This window comes from Geotrypetes seraphini, chromosome 15, assembly GCF_902459505.1.
Source record: "Geotrypetes seraphini chromosome 15, aGeoSer1.1, whole genome shotgun sequence".
NCBI lineage: Eukaryota > Metazoa > Chordata > Amphibia > Gymnophiona > Dermophiidae > Geotrypetes > Geotrypetes seraphini.
This window is the reverse complement of record NC_047098.1, coordinates 47,990,570-48,014,244: the sequence shown is the minus strand read 5'-3', so window position 1 is coordinate 48,014,244 and position 23,675 is coordinate 47,990,570. Positions and strand designations below refer to the sequence as shown.

At 40.3% G+C, this 23,675-nt stretch overlaps 1 protein-coding gene across 10 annotated transcripts in view; it reads left to right on the top strand.

The window, feature by feature from the left end:
• Positions 1-23,675, top strand: part of MYO19 (myosin XIX) — a 192,863-nt gene that overhangs the window by 112,986 nt on the left and 56,202 nt on the right. For all 10 annotated transcript variants that reach the window (XM_033922186.1, XM_033922183.1, XM_033922185.1 and 7 more), the window contains 2 exons: positions 8,742-8,863; positions 22,252-22,365. In XM_033922186.1, the coding sequence (XP_033778077.1) occupies positions 8,742-8,863; positions 22,252-22,365 (236 nt within the window). The remainder of the gene's footprint in view (positions 1-8,741; positions 8,864-22,251; positions 22,366-23,675) is intronic.

Sequence of the window (23,675 nt, the reverse complement as noted above, 5' to 3'; positions counted from 1 at the left end):
GCATATGGATAACCATATTGATCGGTATCTCTCAAACTTCTTTTAGCCCTGGCACACTAAACGGAACAAATGTTTTTCATGGCACATTATAATTGAAATTATAAAATTTCAAAACCAATAAAAAATTAAAATTTGAGTTATTTATTTAAAGTTCATTAAACTATTTATGGATTATTGTAACATCGGTGAAACTAAAGTTGCCCATCCACAGTAACCATTATCTCTTTCTCTCTCTATGAGATCCCACGTGCCTATCCCAGGCCCTTTTGAATTCAGACACAGTCTCTGTCTCTACCACCTCTTCTGGGAGACTGTTCCATGCATCTACCACCCTTTCTGTAAAAAAGCATTTCCTTAGATTACTCTGGAGCCTATCATCTCTTTTAAAAAAAAAAATTATTTATTTTATTCAATTTATTCAATTTTAATGCATATACATGCATTAAAAAACAGAAATCTAAAGCTATATCAGCAATAACTTACTTCAAAAAAGAAAAGAAATTTAAATTTCCATAATTGATATCTCTATAAGTCCTCTACTTAATAGAAGGGAGAGCGTAAGAAAAAAGAGGCACAATTTAAACAAGTAAAATTTCCCAACAAAACATAAGTGACGTCTCATAAGCTATACATTTCTTTTTTCCTTTAAACTAAGTTCCTGTTTCTTCCCTCGGACCCGAAATCTGAACCTGTATTTTACACTTATTTTCAAGAAAAGCCTTTAATTGTTTGGGATCAAAGAAAAGATACCTGTTCAATTCAAACTGAATTAAACATTTACAAGGAAACCGTAAAAAGAAATGTTCGCCCAGGGATAACACCTGAGGGCATAGCATCAGGAATTGCTTCATTTTTCCTGTGTATCTACACAGACATCCAGAAATGCCCATACTTTTCCTCCCAAAAACAATTTACCAGAATTACAGAAAAAAATCTATAATCGCCGTGAAACTCAAAAACAGAACACTTCCAAACTTGCTGCAAAAAAGAGAGGCTTCAGATGCAGCTGAAACTTTTTTATTTTTTTTTTTTTTGCCCTTGCTGCTGCCTACCTCCAGAGCTTCAGGTATCACAGTCTTGTACTCTATAGCAGTGGTCCCCAACTCTGTCCTGTAGGACCACCAGACCAATCGGGTTTTCAGATTACCCTAATGAATATGCATGCCTGTCACTTCCATTTTATGCAAATCTCTCTCATGCATATTAGGGCTAGCCTGAAAACCTGATTGGCCTGGTGGTCCTCCAGGACAGGGTTGGGAACCACTGCTGTATAGGGCCTGTGCACAAGAGCTGCACCTACTATTCAACTTTTGTGTGCAAGTGTCAGGCACAGTTCCTCCCCCTTTCACTGCGGTACTCGGCACGGAGTGCATATAATTCGCATGCTACTTGTGTGAAGCATTGCCCGGCAAATGAAAGTCATGCCCAACCCAGTGTTTTCCACCGGGTTGCAGTTCTGTGCATCCGGCCCTAAGTAATGTTATACATGTAATCTGAAAAATGTACTTCTCAGTACATGAGAGAGATACCTTGGGAATCTTCTAACATTGACTCAACACAATAGAAGACTTCTTCATCCTGACCTTCAGTCCCTGAATTTCATGGCATGGCCCAGTTGATTGCTTATATTCATCTCTCAAGAAATGTGCACCATTCTTCTGGCTAATACCTGCTTTATCTCTCTAATTCTGCATAAATCTGTTTGTTGTCATCTTGCAACTTTAGCTGCCTACCATGAAAAAGTTAAACTTCCATTCATCCATTAGTATCTTGATTCATGAAAAGCCAACGTTCCCTATCTTAGGATCTTCATGTGATACTTGCCGAACTTGCACAGCCACTCATTGAACTCATGAGACATGTTACCCCCAAATATCTCACTGGAAGATGTTTTTTTCTTATAGCAATCACTTTAACCAGACCAGTTAGTGAGTTGCAAGCATTAGTCTGTTATCCCCCATACACACAATTTCTTCACAATAAGTCATTTTAAGAACCCATCCCAAAATAGACTCTGAATTTCATATCAGCCAATTCATCATCCTGCTTATTTTTTTCTCTAAACCTTATTTCATCACGGTGGAAGTATCTCTTCACATTCTGAATTATCTTAGAGCATAGTTATATTACTTATGGAGAATTTCCTCTTTACGTTACACTACTTGACTGTTGTCACCCACATTCCAAATCTAGGAGCACCAGCATTCAAGCATACTATATCATTTGATATCACACTATTTTCTTTGCTGTAGCAATGCTTTACAGAAATACATGACAGTGTATTCCCTAAGAGTTAAGTCTACCTCCACAGTTACCTTCAATATGAGTATTAGTGGACATAAGTAAATCAGCCACGTGGTCATCTGTACATATGTTCACAAAACATTACTCCTTGGACATTTCCTCCCACCATGATGCCACCTTTGGACAGCCAGTTCTTCATAATCTGTTTACCACCTAATCTTCCACCACCCTATCATCTGTAGCCTTTTACAGGTCATCCTTATCCATCATCTATGCCAGATGACTCTCAGCTTTGAAATCGTTAATAGGTGTGCCTGTATTTCCCCTGCTTATCAACGGAGAAAAGGTGTAGTTTTCCTACTTGTCAGGGGGGTTCTCATTACATAGCAGGGTAATTGAGCCACATTTTCTTGCCCACTTGCCTGCTTTCCCCTTTTCTCTCTTATGCTCTAATATAGATTGACCTAAGGGTGAAGGAGCTTGGGATGGGGAGGAATAGTTGTGCTTGCTCGGGGACTCATAGAAAAATAAAAAAATTAAATCCCTGATTTAGAGGCAAACATAGCTGCCCAGAGGACATAACCAACAGGTATGGCTACATTCCCTTTCTAAGGAAAGCTTCCATGTGAGGGAGTTTATAGGATGCTACCACTGCCTACTGGATTCTCCTTCTTAGCATCAGAGCTACCATAAGTTCCATGGCTCCTTCCAAGGGGGAAATGATACAGGAGGGGCAGAGCCAGGAAAGCAGCTGCCAGGAAGCATAAAATGCAGGGCCAGAGCTGGGTTAAGGAGGCCTAGGGAAAGAAGAAGTGATCAAAACAGCCCACAAATCCCTAAAAAAAAAAAACCTCCTTGAAACATTTGTGAATAACTAGAAACATTTTTATGTGCATATGTATTTTATATAAAGGGGAGGAAAAGCCTCAGACTCCAATCTGTTGCACTAAAATGTGCTAGCAGACTTTAACTTCAGGAGACAACCTCATCGGCATAAAAACCTCTATCTTCCAAATCTTCTCAAAAGAACTTTGTTATAAACTTGTAGTGATGACAGATCTGTATTAACAAATTTTGTTCTTTTATATGCATTTCTCAAAACAGTGACTGGATATCCTCTATTGAGTAGTTGATGTTTAAGATCATTAGCTTACTTTTTATAGGTCCTCAAATCTGAACAATTTACACCTGTATCTTAAAAATTGTGAAAAAGAAGGCTTTTCTTAAAAAACAAAGGATGACAACTCTCAAAATGTAGGAAAGTATTTCTGTTGGTAATTTTCTGAAACATTTATGTGGTAAAGGCCTCCTCGGTTCTGAACAAACTGAGTGAGTGGGCAAACAAATGGCAGATGAGCTTCAATGTAGAGAAATGTAAAGTCTTGCACATAGGAAAGGAAACCCGATGTATAACGACACAATGGGGGGATGGTACTGGGAGAAGGCAAACTGGAAAAGGACTTAAGGGTTTTAGTAGATAAAACAATGAAGCCGGCAGCACAATGCGCAGTGGCCTCAAAGAAGGCGAATAGAATGTTGGGCATTATCAAAAAAGGTATCACTACCAGAACAAAGGAAGTTATCCTGCCACTGTATCGGGTGATAGTGCGCCCGCATCTGGAGTACTGCGTTCAATACTGGGCGCCGTACCTTAAGAAGGATATGGCGATACTCAAGAGGGCCAAGAGAAGAGCAACAAGGATGATAAAAGGCATGGAAAACCTTTCATATGCTGAAAGGCTAGAGAAGCAGGGGCTCTTTTCCCTTGAAAAGCGGAGACTTAGAGGGGACATGATAGAAACTTATAAGATCATGAAGGGTATGGAGAAGGTAGAGAGGGATAGATTCTTCAGACTAGCGGGGGCAACAAAAACAAGAGGGCATTTGCAAAAATTGAAAGGAGACAGATTCAAAACAAATGCTAGGAAGTTCTTTTTCACTCAGAGGGTGGTGGACACCTGGAATGCGCTACCAGAGGAGGTGGTAGGGCAGAGTACGATTTTGGGTTTCAAAATGGGATTAGATGATTTCCTGAAGGAAAAGGGGATTGAAGGGTATAGTTAGAGGGTTACCATACAGGATATTAAATGATTAGGAAATAGAATGTTTTAGGTCTAAGAGAACTTACAGGTCATGGACCTGGGGGGGCCGCCGGGGGAGCGGACTGCTGGGCATGATGGACCCATGGTCTGACTCAGCAGAGGCCATGCTTATGTTCTTAATGTTTTGAAGATCTAGAAAAGAGATTACAGTAGGATGTTTAGACATGCTGAACTGGATGTTATGATGTCTTCCGTTCAATCAATGTAAAAACTCATCCAAACTTGATTCAGGGCCTGTCCAAATCATGAAAACATCATCTACAAACCTCACACAGAGAAAAAACAATCAATGTCAACTACTTGTCCTTGAAAGCTTTCATAAAAAGATTGGCTATAGAGGGGTAAGATCAGCAACATTGGCTATAGCAGGGGCCATAGTGGCACCTTTAGCTACTCCTCAAATTTATTGAAAAAAAAATTATCTTCATACCAGAAAAAAATTTCTTCATTGCTATCTTAACTAATTTTACAATCAGGCTTGAAGGAACCCTTCTGTTTCCAGGAACTGCTTCTTATTCAGAAAAAAAAAACTATACCATGATTCCACAAGATGAAGCATTTGACATTAATAGACTTAACATCCAAAGTCACCAAAAAGTGATATTAGACACATTCATCATTGCTGAACTAAAGAAGTGATCCTCAGCATATGCCTTGACTATGTGCATTCAGATACTCTGCTTGGCTGAGGTAAGCCAAACTTTCTGTTGAACGCATGTAAGCTCTGGCTGGGGCCCATACATTTCAACCCAGAACGAAAGACTTTGCAGACTGTAACAGGCCACAGATAGTGTCTTGGGCCCTTTCAGTCACAAGCCAATCTCTGACTATTTCTTTTTTCTAACCCTGTAAAATAGCAGGCCTCAGGTTTTTGAGTTAATAAAGTGCCTAATTTAAACCTTTGCAACTTTGTCCAGCTGTGTCATTGAAGGACCATCCTCAACCTTTGCTTGTGGTCCCACACTCCATTACAGGTAAGTAACTACACTTTCTTGTACATCCTGGCCAGGCCAGACATGTGGCCCACAAATAGAGATAGAGAAAAAAAAGCCAAAGGGAGTCGCTTCCCCCTGTAATAAAGGCACGTGAGAACTCCCAGTCACTGTCTCTAAAGGATGATGCAGAGGTCTACATTGGTCTAATATGTGTTAGTGAAGTTGGGGCAGGGCGTCTATCTCTATTGCCCTCTTTTACTCTTAGATTGAGGCTTAGGATGCTGGTTAGGAGTCCTAAGGGGGTGATTTTCCCTTGTCCTACCTTTGAGATTCTTCTTTTCTCTGGCTTCCTTGATTCAGCAGGCTTGCTAGACATTGTAAGTGCTAGCAGCTGCTTTTGTGCCTTAGCTCACTATTAAAGCTAATTGGGGGGTATAAAAATAAAAATTATTTTAGCACAGCCCTGAATAAAGCCATCACTAGCCTCCGTCGAGGTAGGTCTTTCTTTACCCTCTGATCCCATCTCCACTGCAATTTGGAGCATGGAGGTAATGATGCTTCAGCTATGGAACATGCTGGCTAGGGGTTGGGATAGACTGTGCATGATGGTTGTCCTGAGAAGGAGTAGAGCACAGCCCCATTATCTCCCACCTCTGGGAAGACCTGGCTCAACCTTTTAATAACATCTGTGCAATCACAAATTCACCTCAAGTTGCATCACTGGGACCTGTTTTCCAGATCTATAACTTTTTCTTCAAGGTTTTTATTGCTGGGTTGGATAATAGATATTGCTCTTTGTTTGATAAGTAGTCTTAAGTTTGTGTTGAATGGTAAAAAGTTTGTGTGTGGGGGGGGGGGGTCCATGTTTAACTTACTTATGGGAGAACCAGAGGGGTAGTCATTCTTAGGAGGCCCTATTATTAAGAATGAGGGGGGATATTTAGAGGGAGTTTTAGGAGATTAAGTATCTTGTACTTAGAGATGTGTGGGTTTAAGGATTGTAACCCATGCTTTCCTTTCTAAGTTTGTACAGGGGTGATGGTGGTTGGGTTGGGAGGTGAGGGGGGGGTTATTAAAAATTTTTGACCGCACTTTGGTTTAGCAATAGCACGGTTTACAAATAATTTTAAAAAGAGAGAGAGAGGATCATGATGGCGACTGAGAGCAGGACGCGCTGAGTTGCTCGTCTCAGAACAGCGATTTTTGGAACGAATTCCTAGCGGTAGTTTTACTTACCGCAATGCCTAAGAGACGGGGCCGGAGTGCTGCTTCTGCCTCGCAGCGCTCTGGAGCTCCGGGTCTCAGCAACATTCAAGATCTTCTGAGGCGTATGCAGGAGGTCTCTGTAACATTGGATGGCGGCCTGCTGAGGACACAGGGAGGCGAACCCGCAGTGGACACTCTTGGGCCCGACACTACTCTAAGCCCCGATGTTAGGGCACCGCCCCCGCAGCCTCAGATTACCAGCTCTCCTAGGGGTGGGGAAACCCCAGATTCTGAGGTATTCTCTCCAGAGGCAAGCAAGGATCTTCAGGAGAGCTTGGAGGCTGGGGCTCGTATTCTAAGGGTCCCCATGGAGATATCTGGGGCAATACCATCTCAGCATGAGGGGGAAGGACAGAAGACATGCCCCGAAGGGAATCTTCAGAATGGTGAGCACTTTACACTCACACAAGCTCCAATTGTATTGATTAAACCTGCTGAAGTGACTCTAGATTCCATTTGGGACTTAATGGCTGATTTTGTTAAAAACATTACTCCTACTTTTCAACAAATTGAAGGGAAAATTAAGGAACATAATAAAGAATTGAAGGATATAAGAAAAGAAATGAATACGTCTAATTCATCCATTCAGAAAATAGAAAAGGAAATTATAACATCGAAACAATTGCAAAAGACTTTAGTTAAAGATAATATTAACCTAAGGAAGACAATTGAAATGCTTGAGAACAATCCACGTAGCAACAATTTAAGGTTAATTAACTTTCCAAGACTTGATTTGGTAACACCTAGAGATATGCTTAAAAGATATCTAGTGGAAATTTTGGAGATATCTGAAGAATCGTTACCACCATTCTCACGGATTTATTATTTGCCTGATAAAGAACAAAATCAACAACAAAAAGAAAAATCTTCAGACCGAAAACCCTTAAATATCTCACAAATTTTAGAGACATCTGAGAAGGACTTAGCATCATCAGCCACTATGATTATTACCTTAGCTTTACCAATTGATAAAACATGGTAAAAACAGACAAAAAAGTTTTCTTGGTCACAAAATACAAATGTTTACAGACTTGGCACGGGAGACGCAAAGGCACCGCTGTGAATTTCTTCTTTTGAAACCTGGGGTTATATCTTTGGGGGCGACCTTTTATTTGAGACATCCGTGTAAATGTATTGTGTGTTACCGTACTCTTAAGTATGTGTTTTTTGAACCATCTCAACTGACAAACTTTGTGGCAATGTCTCGTCTGAATGTAAGTAATCTTTGAGCCCTATAATTTGACTATTGATGACCTAATTTCAGTGCTATAGCTTTCAGTTTCTTATGTAATTATTAGTATTTTTCATTGTTCCGCCATTTTTTCTTTGATTCTTGGATCCTAAGTTGAGGACTTGAGCATAAATAGTAAATTTATTAACTTATGAGTTATATTTACATTGTATTTAATATCTATCCTATTATTACTTTCTGTACAAGTGTAATACTTGAAATTTAAATTGACAGTCAATAAAAGATTTAAGTAATAAAAAAAAAAAAAGAGAGAGAAAGGAACACCATTAAAACATAGAAAAGTAAAAAGAAGATTAAATCCAAAATTAAAAGATAAAATTATTTAAAATCTAAATAGTTGCCAAAGAGAAAGACTCTACTCCCAATATTTTCAAGGAAATGTGAGACCAAAAAGATGAGTCTTAACCAATGACCTGAATTTTACATAAGAAAGCTCAACGTGAATCATATCTGGAAAAGAATTCCATAAACTAGGATCAGATGCAAACAAAACAGAGTTACGTGTTCATCGCATCAAATGAACTGGAGGCAAAGTCAACTGATGGATACCAAGCACAAATTACGAGTAGGCCTATAAGGAACTAATAATTTTCCCAAATAGTCAGGTTGACTGGATTGTTGTGCTTTAAAGGCAAGTGTTAAAGCCTTATGAATAAGACAAAATTTGACAGGTAACCAGATAAAAGTGTTGGAACTTGAATGTATCTTGTATTCAGTTGTGGTGCAAGAGCTTATACAGTGCTGAATAATGGTGCCATGTTATGAGAAATGCTATTTGATGTCAACTGAATCAACAACAGTAAAAAGAGCATAGTTTTGGACTCGTAAGTACACATGGAGTTATCATCTCTGATCATCATTTTTGATGGGCGTGTCCTAGTTTATAATACTAGCAAATAACATTATATGGAGCTTATCTTTAAATTTGTTGGGTTTCTGCAGGCTTGTTGGATGTTTATGGCTTTGAGTCTTTCCCTGTAAATAATTTGGAGCAGCTCTGCATCAATTATGCCAATGAGAAACTACAGCAGCACTTTGTAGCCCATTATCTGAAGGCTCAGCAGGTATGTATCCACTCACATGACAGCACCTTACACACCATGTTAACTTTGATGGAGAATTACGTCTAGTGGTGCCTAAAATCAACACTGCCCATAATCACGTCTATGCGGAGGTTAGGCACCACCTCAACACGATTCCAATATCTAGCATTGTAGGTGTCTTCCAGCACCTACTTTTTTAAAATGAGACTTTAATTGTTTTTTAAACGGCACAGTCAATTATTGTGCCAATTAAAGCAATTAAGTTAGGTGGCGATAAACTGCCTAACAGCACCATTTTGAGACTGGACCTTAGTCTTCCAGATTTCATGAAAAAGACCCATTTAGTATCTAAGTTTAAAGTGCTATAGCCCTATAACAAGTCATTCCATCTCTTTTGTTGCAAGTATAGGACATCATTCTCCTTGAGTGATTAGGCATTAGCCCTATCAAAATGTTTTCTTCTACATGTTCAGAGATAAAACTGTTAAATGTTGTCCCTCTTTAGCATGCTAGATCCTGTCTAATAGCAAAGGGATCTTGCCAGGTACTTGTGGCCTGGGTTGGCCACTGTTGGAAACAGGATACAAAGTTTGATAGTCATTTAGTTTATCCCAATATGGCAACTATTATGTTCTTATGTAACAATCACCATCCATTTGCCTCTCAAGGTTAGTGGAATACCATATAGATGTCCCCTCTCTGTCTCACATGTTGGGTATCAGGAACTTCAGACCCCTGTCAGAAGAGTGCCCCTCAACCCTTTTGAACATTCAGTTCCCTCCATGTAGCAATAATCTCTCCTTCATAAGGATATCTAAATCCACACATCTTTATCCCTAGTCATAAGAACTTAAGAATTGCCACTGCTGGGTCAGACCAGTAGTCTATCGTGCCCAGCATTCCGCTCACGCGACTGTTCTTAGGTCAAAGACCAGTGCCCTAACTGAGACTAGCCTTACCTGCGTACATTCTGGTTCAGCAGGAACTTGTCTAACTTTGTCTTGAATCCCCTCCAGAAGAGCGTTCCAGTTTTCTACCACTCTCTGGGTGAAGAAGAACTTCCTTACATTTGTACGGAATCTATCCCCTTTTAACTTTAGAGAGTGCCCTCTCGTTCTCTCTACCTTGGAGAGGTTGAACAACCTGTCTTTATCTACTAAGTCTATTCCCTTCATTATCTTGAATGTTTCGCTCATGTCCCCTCTCAGTCTCCTCTTTTCAAGGGAGAAGAGGCCCAGTTTCTCTAATCTCTCACTGTACAGCAACTCCTCCAGCCCCTTAACCATTTTAGTCGCTCTTCTCTGGACCCTTTTGAGTAGTACAGTGTCCTCCTTCATGTACGGCGACCAGTGCTGGATGCAGTATTCCAGGTGAGGGCATACCATGGCCCAGTACAGCAGCATGATAACTTTCTCCAATCTATTTGTGATCCCCTTCTTAATCATTCCCAGCGTTCTGTTCACCCTTTTTGCCACCGCAGCACATTGCGCGGACGGCTTCATCGACTTATCGACCAGTACTCCCAAGTCTCTTTCCTGGGGGGGGTCTCACCAAGTACTGCACCAGACATCCTGTATTCGTGTATAATATTTTTGTTACCAAAATGCATCACCTTACTCTTATCCACGTTAAACCTCATTTGCCATGTTGCTGCCCATTTCTCTAGCGTGTTTATGTCACGTTGCAGGTCTTCGCAATCCTCCTGCGTCTTCACTACTCTGAATAACTTCGTATCGTCTGCAAATTTAAACACCTCACTCTTCATACCAATTTCTAAGTCATTTATTAATATGTTGAAGAGCAGGGATCCAATATCATTCACTCATGGGAAAACCAGAGAGGCCTCTTCCAGTTGCCACCCTAAATCCAGAAGCTTCACAGGCTTCTCACTGTAAGAGAATACAGAAAAGGAACCTAATAGCTACTGCAAGGATGATTGCTATAATTCACTTTATCTTCAACCATGTGTCCATTCATTTATATCTATGTCCTTGTCATTATTTGTTCAGGGTCCATCTGCGTTAATCATTTACATCTTGCTTCAGTTTACGAAAACAAGGAGTTTTTTCCCCTCTGTGGACACTTGGGTGCTACTTGCTCTCCCCTGTGCAGAAACTGCCTCAATTATGCTCACTTCTTTTAGCCCCTTGCAATCCTTTGCATGGGCAGTTTCAATTTTATTGTCATATTTCTTTTTACAGGGGCTGTGAAAATGTTCCTGCCACAATCTGATATGATACCCACATTGTACTCCAACCCAGAACTCAAATTTTGTTTGTAGGAAGTCTTGACAGTTCTCACACTGTTCACCTGCTGTTAAATGCTTTAATTTGGTGGAAACTCCACCCCTAGTCAATACTACGCAGCACCAGTACAAGAAAGCCTCATTGCCTCACCTTCAGTCCACCCTGAAGTTAAGTGTTTACAAATTCTGGTTTCTTCTAAGAGCTTTCACAGCTACTATGTTACTATGAAACTTGTGTCATCATAACATAATAGATGACAGCAGTTAAAGACCATCTAGTCTATCCAACAAGTTTATCTTGTAGTATAAGTATAGGCATACTTGATCTTTGATTTGTCCTTGCCATTTTCACGGTGCAGATTGTAGAAGTTTGCCTTCACTCATCTGTAAGTTAACAAATGGGTCTCCTCTAATTTAGGGTGAAACTTCATTACTCATCTTTGATTATTGATGGATCTTAGAAACGCTACAGTCTGTTCTCGTGATCCATGTGTTCATATTCACAAATTTGCTTATTTGCGCAAAACCAAGTGTAACCCATTTTCGCTATTCATGCAAAGTGTGTTCCCTTGATTAAGATATTTGTGGAGCTGTGCATGAGTATTGTTACACCATAAGATTATTTTTACAAATAAAAAACATTTTTAAAATGCAGAATATAATAAACAAGCTATTCTTTACAAGAAGGGTACACAAAATGATGACTTTACGGTGTTAGGCAGCAAAAATGTACAATAAGGGGGTCACAGAGGAACCTAACTCCATTTTCCCCATAGAGTCAGTGGTTCCATATTCGTATGTGTGGTATTCACAGGGTTTTCTAGGAACCTAACCCCAGCGAATAGTGAGAACAGACTATATACAATGGCATTCCATCCAGGCAGAAAGGCTATATACTTTAGAATGAAAGGGAGCCTTTTAGCTTAGATACCTTGTGTGGCCACAGCAAGTTCCACACTTGAAACCAACTTCTGACTGAACTATTTAATTGCTTGTAAGGGAAGACTAAAATAAAATTTGAACTTGTTTCCACTTATAAGCTTGAACAACACCTCTCCAACCTACTAATAAAAACACCAGACTACAAAACCCTCCAAAGGGAAATAAAAACTTTGCTATTCAAAAAATTTGGCAAGACAAGCTAATGCATTACCTCTAATAACTCTTATCCTTCTTTTGTAATCTGCCTAGAACTGCAAGGTAAAGAAGCTTCCAGCAACAATGAGAGATTTTCAAATTGGTTTTCTTGTTTTTACTGGGATCATTTAATTTTTGCATGATATAAGAATTTGTGACTCCTGATGCAGGCGGGTGACTGCCGAAACATGACTTGTGTCGAGTCTTGAACTAATTAAACTTTACATTGGAAAAAGACTTGATTTTATTAAACTTTACATTGGCTGGAAGACATAGGGCTCCTTTTACTAAGGTCCACTAGCGTTTTTAGCGCACGCACAAAATTACCGCACGCTACGCTTCTAGAATAATGCCAGCTCAATGCTGGTGTTAAGTTCTAGCGCGCGGGGCAATTTAGCGTGCACTATTCCATGCATTAAAGCCCTAATACACCTTAGTAAAAGGAGCCCATTGTGTCAGACCCCTACTCCTTTGCTTCTTTCATAGTTATTGCAAGTCACATTCTTGCTAACTGGCATCTGGAAGGCATTCATTTCTTCTTATGGTCATTCCACCCATCCCTTTTGGCTGAACTAGCCACCACATTTTAAGTCCGAGTCTCCTGTGGCCACATTTATTTGGTATGTCAAGCACACTGGCCTTATCCTTCGAGTTTGATTGCACTTGAGTCACATTACATTCTGAACACTGCTGCTTTATTATTAGTTCATGTTCTGTTTCAGGACCAAATATAATGTGATACATGGCTTGTGACATTCCCATTATTTTCCTCCTTTCCATTTCTTAACATGATTTATGACCCTTTTCTTAACGTGGCTTGCAACGTGTTGATATGCCACAGAGACATGACCTATGACAGGGATACAGGAGGTCAAGTCTTGAGTGCTGTAAACAGGTCAGGTTTTCAAGATATCCCTAATGAATATACATGAGAGAGATCTGCTTGGATTCTACCTCCATTGTCTGCAAACATATCTCATGCATTTTAGGGATATCTTGAAAACCTGGCCTGTTTGCAGCCTTCTAGGCCTAATTCGGCATCCCTGGCCTATGATCTAAACTAAACTAAACCTTAAGTTTATATACCACATCCTCTCCATAAATTATAAAGCTCCGCACGGTTTACAAGAGCTTAATATAAGGAAGGAACAGCATAATGGGGTTGGAGGTTGAGTATAGGGGGGAAGAGAGCATTACATTTTTGTGAATAGCCTAGTTTTCAGGTGCTTTCAGAAAAGTTGGAAGGAGCCCAGATTCCATAGTCAGTAAGGTTATTCCAAAGTCCTGTGATTCTGAAGAAGAGAGATTTCCTTAATTTTCCCACATAGAGAATACCTTTTAGACCTTATCTAGCCTTGAACTTTACTTCCTTTATGCTGCTTCATTCTAGTACAGCACTTTTACATTGACTGTAAAGGGTGAATACAGCCTTTCACAGTCCTCTGCTTGGTGGTCACCAGTGTGTGGCTGACTTATCCTGCTTGTCTGCGGAGAAAGTGGTTGCCTACCTCTAATGGGGTTCTCCATGGATAGCAGGATAAGTCAGCCACACAGAACTGCCCTCTTCCCCTTTTCATTGAATCTTTCTATAGCTGGAGAGAAAGCAGGTGGGCACTGTGGTGGTGGTTGGTTGGAATATACTTAAAAAGGCATTTTCCAGACTTTTTTAAGCTCCAGGAAAGCTAATCGGTCCATGGCATCAGATGACATTACCATTGTATGGCTGACTTATCTTGCTGTCCATGGAGAACCCTTGTTACAGATAAGTAGTGAGGTCTGTGCTGGGAATGCTGCTTTTTAACATATTTATAAATGATCTAGAGATGGATATAACTAGTGATGTAATTAAGGCACCCTTTTCTCAAGCTGCGTTAGTGTTTTTTATTGCGGGCCGCTGCGGTAAAAGCTCCAGCGCTCATAGGGTTTCTGTGAGCATCATAGCTTTAACCGTAGCGGCCTGCGATAAAAAATCCTAACACAGCTTGATAAAAGGGGGCCTAAATTTGCTGATGACATAACGTTGTTAAATCACAAGAGGATCTTGGGAGATTGGGTATCAAAATGATGGGTGACATTTAATGTTAGCTAGTGGAAAGTGTTGCCCAGGAATAGGATCTAGGTGTCATCATTGATTCGTTGAAACTCTGTGCTCAGTGTACAGCATCAGCTAAGAAAGCAAATAGAATGTTAGGAATTATCAGGAATGGAATGGAAAACAAAAATGAAAATGTTATAATGCCTTTGTATCACTACGTGGTGCTGACTGCACCTTGAATACTGTGTATAATTCTGGTCACTGCATCTCAAAAAAGTTCTGAGCATCAGCCTATTGAGGAAACAAAATTCATTTGCACAGATCAGGATATCCAGTGAAAATAAAAAAGAAAGGAAGAAATTAAAGAAAAAAACCCAGCACCACCTTTCTTCTTAATCGCCTTTTGGGTGTAGTGTACATTTTACAGTTAATTAAATAATCACTTGCCATTGGAGCTTAAGTCAGGACTCTTGCACAATAAAATCCATTGCACTGCACTTTTATAATTGAAACTCTAGGCAGTATGCATTTACTGGGTCATTATCCAGTTATCTGTTATAGCTTGTTTTCCTTTTTGGTGTTGATATGGGTGGAAGCAGGGCAAACTACATTCATATATGTCGGTTGGATTTGGTATCAGTAAAATAACAGAGCTGACCTTAAAGAGATACTGTAATGCTTTTTTTGCTTAATGCAATCTGGTCTCAAAGACTGTTCTTGCTTTCTGACGTTAGTTTCTCAGTCTGTGGTTCTGTGTTTAAGACCGCCCTTCCCTCAGAAATCTTGAGATGTGTTTTCTTCCAGCACTGTTTTTTTCTTTATTAGCTACTTTATTGGTTGCAGTCATTATTATTTTCAGAATGAAAAACAAAATAAGAGCTTTTGAGAATTTGTTTTACATTTTATAGGAAGAATTCAGACATTTTTATTTGTTAGCTTTCATATACTATATTAAACTAGCAGATTAGCTACTTCAAAATACACTGATATTTCACAAACCTAATATTGCCTGGTAGTTTTTACTTATTTCACAGTTACTCAGCCTTTGATGTCTTAAGTAATGCATTCTCACGTGGGCTCTAAATCTGGCCAATAGGTGTCGCAATTGAGTAAGACGCTCTCTTCTCAGGAGCTGTGAATGTTTCTTCTGCATCATCCCTAGCACTGGCTGGCTCATGGTGTGTAAAAGCTGATCCAGGAATTAACCCTTTAATTAATAGTTGGTGAAATGGATGCTTTATTTAACTTGATGTTGAATGAGAGCAACAGTGCCAAGTAACAGGCATTTGGAGATGCACGTCTTCCATAAGAGCCATAGAAAACACATGCTGCTTCTAAACAAAAATGCCAATACACAGCATTGTCACCAAGCTGCTGCTGTTGCTACCACTACTAATCATTGCTATAGTGAATGCAGTGCTGTACATTACATTAACCATGGTAGAGAAAATCCCTGCTCAACAGAGTTTATAATCTAATCAAATGGGACAGTTGGGGTAGGGAATTACAAGAAGGAGTGACAAAATAGACATGGGCACTTTACAGGATGCTACCTATTCAATATGTATAAACATACCACTTCATAGGAACAGTGCCTCCACTAACATCGCTTTTTCTATATAAGAAATAGACTCGGGAAAAGGCCTCAGAATCGGAGCCTACGCACAGTCTTGATCACAGACTGAGGGTGTCAGCGTAGTTTTTTTAGCTCCTTAGCTCAAGTCATTGGCGAAAAAACCCAAGAATATATTTTAAATATTTTAAATCTTTTAAAATAATTTTTATAAATATTTTAATACTTTTAAATCATTTTCAATAAATATTTTAAATACTTTAGTCTTAAATAAGTAGATGCAACTATTCCTCAGTAATGAAAAACACCAGCAACTGAGCACTTATCTCGGTCTTATGTGTTTCAGTGTTGCCTCAGCTTCAGATGTTACATTGTTTGCTGTTAAATTGTTGCCACTGCCGTTTCGTGGATACAGTATTTCACTCCACTGCTTCAGGGCCAACGGCAACAGCATTAAGCATCTAAAATATAGTCCAATAAACAAGAAATTACTTCTATCATTATAGCAACTCCTGATTCAGTAATAGTAGAAAAAGAACTTACTGTTCAAGCCACCAGACGTTTTTCAAACCGGGACAAAATGGCACCGGCATACAATTTATATTAGCACAATAACGTGCTGACTAGGAACGTTGTGAATACGTGCTGACGTCAATCTACCCGACATTAACCCTTAAGGGATACAGTATGCACTGGTTAGTCACCCAGCTATTTCATGATAAATCCAAAGGAAGTTAGTAGAAATGCTGCCATTCTACCTGTTTATTTAAACCCTTTGGCGATAGGGATCCTAGTCGGTTAATCCATCGCTGTTCCCGTTGGGCTAAATAGCGCTTAAAATTACCCCCTCTATTGTTACAATACACAATCTCAATGACAATAGCTTTCAGGGAGAAGAAGTCATGGCTGTTCTCAATGCAGTGTTTGGCTAAGGGGGCTCCTAGGACATGGTTCTTAATATTACTTTTGTGTTCATTCAATCTTATGTTAAATCTTCGGGATGTCTGCCCCACATAAATTAAATTACATGGACATCGCAGGATGTATACTACGCCCTCCGATTTGCAGTTTGAGGAATGTCTAAGTATGTACTCCTTGTTATCAGTAGGGTTACAAAACTTCTTAGAAATGATCATAATTTTGCACATCTGGCAAGCCCCACAACTATAATGTCCTTGATGGCTCACTACAGGATTTGTATCTACCTCTGAAAGTACAGGGGGACATAATAATTCTTTAAGATTACGTGTTCTCTTATATGCTATCCGAAGGTGGAAATCCTGAAACACTCCAGCGATTTTCAGTATGTCCCAATGTTTACATAGGGAACGTACCGTCTGGTAGCTGTTCCCCAAGTATGTTAAAACACAGGTCATAACCCGATCTTTAGCACATTGTGTCTTCATTTTAGGAGCTAATAGATAATCCCTGTGATTATAATATGCCCTTTTGTAGGCAGCTTTCACTATCTTAGGGGGATATCCACCTTGCAGAAATCTTTGTTTTAGTACATCAGCTTGTCTCCTAAAATCATTTATAGAGGAACATATCCTTCTTATTCTTAAAAATTGAGAATAAGGTAAGCTTTTCTTGAGTGCGCACGGGTGAGCACTAGATAACAAAAGAGCTGAGTTGCAGTCAGTGGGCTTAAAATACACCTCTGTGTCAAACCTGTCACCTCTAATATTGACTTGGACATCCAGAAAAGAAATCTGCTCATAATTGTAAACATAGGTGAATTTTACAAGGAGCATACATCAATTGTCACTAATAAACACTGGGGGTCGGGAGTAATAGTGTTTAATTTTTGAAGAAATTCTGTCGTGTCCTGTATATAAGCACCAGTTTGTTTCACGAATGGTTGGAGAAATTTATCAATATATATGGATGAAGCTTCTAATATGGCCCCCCGTTTGAAACAATTGGTCTACCTGGGGGGGGGGGGCGGATATTGATTTGTGAATTTTGGGTAGTAGGTAAAAGATCGGAATTTTAGGATATAAGACATTTAGAAATCTAAATTCTCTTTTAGTGATGTACCCTATATCTAAAGCTTCTTTGGTTAGAACATTGATTTTAAGCTGAATATTCGCTGTTGGGTCGGATGGATATAGGTGAAATACCTACAGATAGAATCCCATGGTTGGTTTGCAGAGAGAGACCTGGCAGGGTACGTCCCTGTCAACTCCCTTCATCAATACACACTGGGGCTTTTAATATTATATGTAACACCAAGGATAATGGGATACAATGTATCAAACAAAAAACAGTCTCTGGTGTATCTAGTTTGTTAGTGCTCGGAAAAAAGTCTGTGAGCGACCAGACTGGAGCATTACCCCCAACAAGCAAAGACTCCTTCTTCAATCATAGCACTTTCAATTAGTCTTTCTTAATAACAAGGAACGTCTCAGAAAACTGGGTCTGTTCACCCTAGAGAAGAGAAGACTGCGAGGGGATTTGATAGAGACTTTTAAAATATTAAAAGGATTTGATAAAATAGACCAGGAAGAAGCATTGTTAACATTTTCGGAAGTCACACGTACACGGGGCCACAGCCTGAAGCTGAGTGGCAGCAGGTTCAGGACAAATGTCAGGAAGTTCTGTTTCTCACAGCGAGTGGTTGGAGCTTGGAATGCTCTCCCGGAGGAGGTTGTGGCGGAGACTACTGTTCTGGGTTTCAAGCGCAAGTTGGATGAACATCTTCTTGAAAACCATATTGAGGGATACGAGAAATCCGGGTTTCCCAATAGGTGTACTTAAGTGGGCCGCCGCGTGCGCGGATCGCCGGACATGATGGACTTTGGTCTGATCCGGTAAAGGCATTTCTTATGTTCTTATGTAACAATGTTTTTCTTCTTCAAAAATATTTTGAAATCAACTTATCTGAGTTGGAACAAAGCAGGATATTAATGGGTTTTGACATGTTTCACATCTAGCTGCTTCAGAAAATCCGACACTAAATCTTTTCAAAATGCTGATCTATAAAATAAAATAAAGCAATTGTAAATTTGTGATCACATCTCAAACACATTCCATTGCAAAAATACATTTAAAAAGAGCTCAGGGTACCTCACAGAATGGCATAGGATGGGTACAAATTAATCGATTTTTCACTCTTCATCAAAATTTACAAAGACTAGGGGACACTCAATGAAGTTACAGGGAAATATTTTTAAAACCAATAAGTGGAAATATTTTTCACTCAGAGAATAGTTAAGTTCTGGAACGCATTACCAGACGGGGCACATTCAAAAAACCTCCAATTGAATACGGCAAAGACTAAAGTGCTGTGGTTTCACAGTTCCCTGCAAACAGTCCCTACAGTCACCCTGCCCTCAGGAACCAAACTAGATATTGACAAAACCTCCAAAATACTTGGGGTCACTTTGGACTCTACCTTTTCCTATGAATCGCAAATCTCTTTCTACCAGCACCCAGTCTACTCACTCTCTGCAGTGCTTCTTCCAGTGAACTAACCCCCTCCCCCACCCACTACTCACATACCTTCCAGTAGCAGTCCATTTCACCCACAAGCAATCCATCAGCTGTGCTGACATACTCAGGAAATATCCCCCCCCCCCAAACCTCCCTGAATTGACTGCTTGCTGCTCGCAAGGTATGCCTGTGTAATCAAATGAGTTCTATGAAACCCATTGGTTTTTTGTTTGTTTATTTTGATTTTTATTCCATCCTCCCAAAGAGCTTAAAAATGGGTTACAAGAAGACAGACACAAAATAAGTCCACGGACATGACAGGTACACTCGGGAAGTACATAGAAGGAGGCATAAAGGGCTAGAGTCTAATTGATGGAGTCAATTCTAAAGAGAGGAGTCTTGTTTGTTGTAATCATTATTGACTGAAGAGGAGAGTCTTCACTGTCTTTCGGAAAGCCATTAGTGAGTCTAATCTTCTGGTTTGTGCGGGCAGTTGGTTCCATAGTCGAGGGATAAAGTGGCTGTAGAAGCACTTGCATGTGGTTTCCATTTGGAGAGATCTCCCTAGGGGGGGATGCTGAGTCAATTTTCCACTTCAGAGTGGAGGGAGTGATTGGGAGTAAGTTTGGCAGAGACATAGGCAGGCATCTTGTGGTGAAAGATTTTATGTGCCAGTACAAGGGCCTTGAAGGCACATCACTTGTTGATGGGTAGCTAGTGGGCTGCTTTCAGCCCTGGTATGATGGGGTCATGTAGGCTGAGGTCATACAGGAGGCAGATAGCTGCATTTTGCAGGCACTGGAGGCATTTCAAGTCTTTCATAGTGATGCCATTGAACAGGGAGTTGCAGTAGTCTGTTCGTGAGAGTACATAGGCATAGAGGAGCTGGGCAAAGTCTAGGATTGAGAGGTAATGTTTAATCTTCCATAGCTGGTGAAGACTAACTGTGAGATATGTGCTGAGAGAGATAAATGGCCATCTAGAATCACTCCCAGGCTGCGCACATGGTCATTTGCCATTAGAGAGGTGGCTTCCCAGGATAATGTCAGGAGGATGAAGCTAGAATTCTTCTTTCTGATACAGAGAAGTTCAGTTTTAGCGGCATTGAGCTGGAGCTTGCTGCAGGTCATCCAGCTCTTCATGTCGGAGAGGTGGAGGTTGGAAAGTTGGGTGGGCCAGTCCTTGCCCAATGGGAGGAGTAGTCCTTGCCCAGTAGGAGTTGTAGCTGTATGTTGTCAGCGTAGGAGTGAACCTTGATGTTGTGTCTGCGGGCAGTGTCAATGACAGGTCTGATGTACAGGTTGAAGAGGAGTGGGGGAGAGCAAAGCACCCTGAGGGACTGCATATTTAATGGGTTTAGGCTTTGATTTCTCATGGCCTAGTAGTACTGTTTGTGTTCTCTGGGATAGGAAGGAGGCAAAATCTTTGGAGAACCGCATCCACAATTCCTAGGTTGGTGAGACTATCAAGGAGGGAGCTGATGGTCAATGGTGTCAAAGGCAGCACTGAGGTTGAGCAGGACCAGTAGGGCATCGTTACTTTTATGAAGGATTGACCAGCTGTCGTCAATGATGTCTAGAAAGACTGTTTCCGTGCTATGGCTTGTTCGGAAGCCAGACTGAAATGGAGAGAGAACTTCCTTTTGTTTTAAGAACGGTTGTAGTTGTTGAAGCACTATCTTTTTCCAGTAGCTTAGAGGCGAAGGGCAGGTTGGATACAGGCCATTAGTTGCTTGGGTTGTTGGGGTTAAGAGTGGGTTTCTTGAGGGTGGGCCTGATGACAACAGATTTCCAAATAAGTGGCACCTTCCTAGCTGAGAGGGAGGTGTTTATGACGGAGAGGATTGATTCTATAAATGTGTCTTTGACAGATAAAATGAGGTTGGATGGGCATGGATCGAGGATTGTATTTGAGGGTCGTAACTGTTTTCAGTGTTTCTGAAAGTTCCTTGTGTGAAATCGGGCAAAATTAGGTTAGGGATCCTTTTGGTAGGATCTTCGGCAGGCTTGGGAGGTGCACCTGGTGGGAGATACCACTGGGTGTGACGTCAAGTTTACTGTGAATGCTATCGATTTTTGTTTGGAAGAAGTCAGAGAGTGCTTCGCTGTTAAGGTTTGCGGGATTATTGTGCTTGTTTCCATGGGCAGCCGAGAAAAGGTGATTTGTCAACTACTTAAAGTTGTTTAAGCATCTCAGCCATAGTTAACATAAGAATAACCATACTGGGTCAGACTATCTAGCCCAGTATCCTGTTTCCAACAGTGGCCAATCCAGGTCACAAGCACAAGGCAGAAACCCAAGCTATTCATGGTAAACTCCAGTCTGAACCAAAAAAGCCACCTGTACGTAATTTTGTTCTCTCTTTACGTGCCGAGGGGGAAATTCTAAAACCAGCACCAGAAAACTCTGACCTACAATTCCGGCACCTATCTTTCCCGTAGGCGTGATTCTGAAATCAGAGCCGATGTATGATTGGCAGCTGCTTTTAAGGCGGCCACCGATATCGGCACTGGTTACAGAATCCAGCCCTTAGTGAATTCATTAAACATTCTCTGTCTAGACTAGAGGAAAGAAAATTAGCAGGTAAGGTCTAATTTCTCCTTTGTTCATATGTAGCCTGTTTATAAAATTCCAACCAATGTAAAAGGCACATACATTGTCTTTAGGCGTAGCCAAGGATACAGTCTGGGCAGAGAATGGACACAGTTCACAAGTATGTGTGTAGATTATAAATCACCTTTTAATTTACCTGTGTACTTATAAACTTTACATGCATTTGTTCCACCTCTTCAGCAAGGTATAAATGTCTGGGCCTCCACTCAGTTTGTGATTTTCCACTTGTCCTGTTAAAAAATTACCCTCAGAACTTACAGCTGGTTCAGAGTTGAAGCAGAGAATGTAACTCCTTTAGTCCCAAATACACAGTTTACCCAGATTATTAATGTTACCCTAATATATCATAAATATTTCTTTGTTTGTAATAGGAGGAATATGCAGCAGAAGGTCTGGCATGGTCCTTCATAAGTTACCAGGACAATCAGTGCTGTGTGGATTTGATAGAAGGCAGCCCATCCAGCATTTTCTCTCTGTTAAATGAGGTATGTTAGAAGCTAAGCTAACCTTTAACTGCTTCTTTTGACTTGGTTAAAGTATATTTAAAAGTAAATGTATTGAATGCATCCAAAATAATCATTTATTGATTTTTAAATGATTTTTTTTCCCACTTTTATTTCATCTTGACACAGTTTTTAGCTGATTATTTTACTGTATTCCTAATTTGGGTGGTGATTCTGGTCAGAAAGTAGTTTCAGCTGTCCTACTCTATTAACAGTAGGATATAGGAGGGACTGAGTTTGACTGGTGAATTCTAAGGCATATAAGAAGCTTGATCCATATGGTTAGAGTGGCATCTTTTTACTTCGCCTTCATTTCTAAATGAGATGATGTTGACTTTAGTACCGGTGTTTGCTTCATTCACATATATTGATAAATTGACTTTTCTTAGGATCCCTGAGGGAGTGAAGGTATTGCAATCAAAACACAGACCGTGTCAGGTCCTTTTCCGATACAACCCTTGTGGATTATATGCACATTTTTACATGTGGATTTTATCTGTGAATTTGACTTGTGAATTTGAACATTTTAGATTGTAAACAATTTTTATTGACATGAAAAACCGGCAGAAGCAAAGAAAACAACAAGTTACAGAACATAGTGAACATGGGCAAAAAATCCACATTACAAAGTACATCATGACAAAAAACATGCGTCAGTTACAACCACCCACAAACCCTGACCCCCCCTTGTTCCCCCCTTCCCGCACTCTGGAGTTGGAGGACAGAACCAGGTATTTGCAGACTTGTTTCCTCCTGGGAGCGGAGTGACCTAATCAGGACGTATGGAGGAAGCTTAGCTGATATGTAACCGGGCATCATGTTATGTAAGGATTTAGCATTTGGCTATGGGTAACCAATGGGCCGATAATAGTGCTTGTGAGACCGGGTCATGGGTGTGAAGGTTCTTTAGAAATCTAATTGCTGCATTTTGTACACGTTGAAGACGCTTTAGATTTTTTTGCTGTCAGTCCGTTGAATAGTGCGTAGCAGTAGTCCATGCGGGAGAGGACGAAGGCATAGAGAAGTTGGGTAATGTTGGGTTCAGAGAAGTCGTTTCTTATTTTCCGAAGTTGCTGGAGATAGTAGAATGAATAAGAGACTACTTGAGAGTGGGAAGTGATACGTTTAAGTTGAGAAGTATCCCTAAACTGTGTGCTTGGTCTTTTGCCGTTATGGTAGTTGATTCCCAGAGAAGAAAGGGACGGGTGTAGGTACAGTGCTCTTTGCAGATCCAAAGGAGTTCTGTTTTGGAGACATTTAGTTGCAGTTTGTTAATGAACATCTAGTTTTGA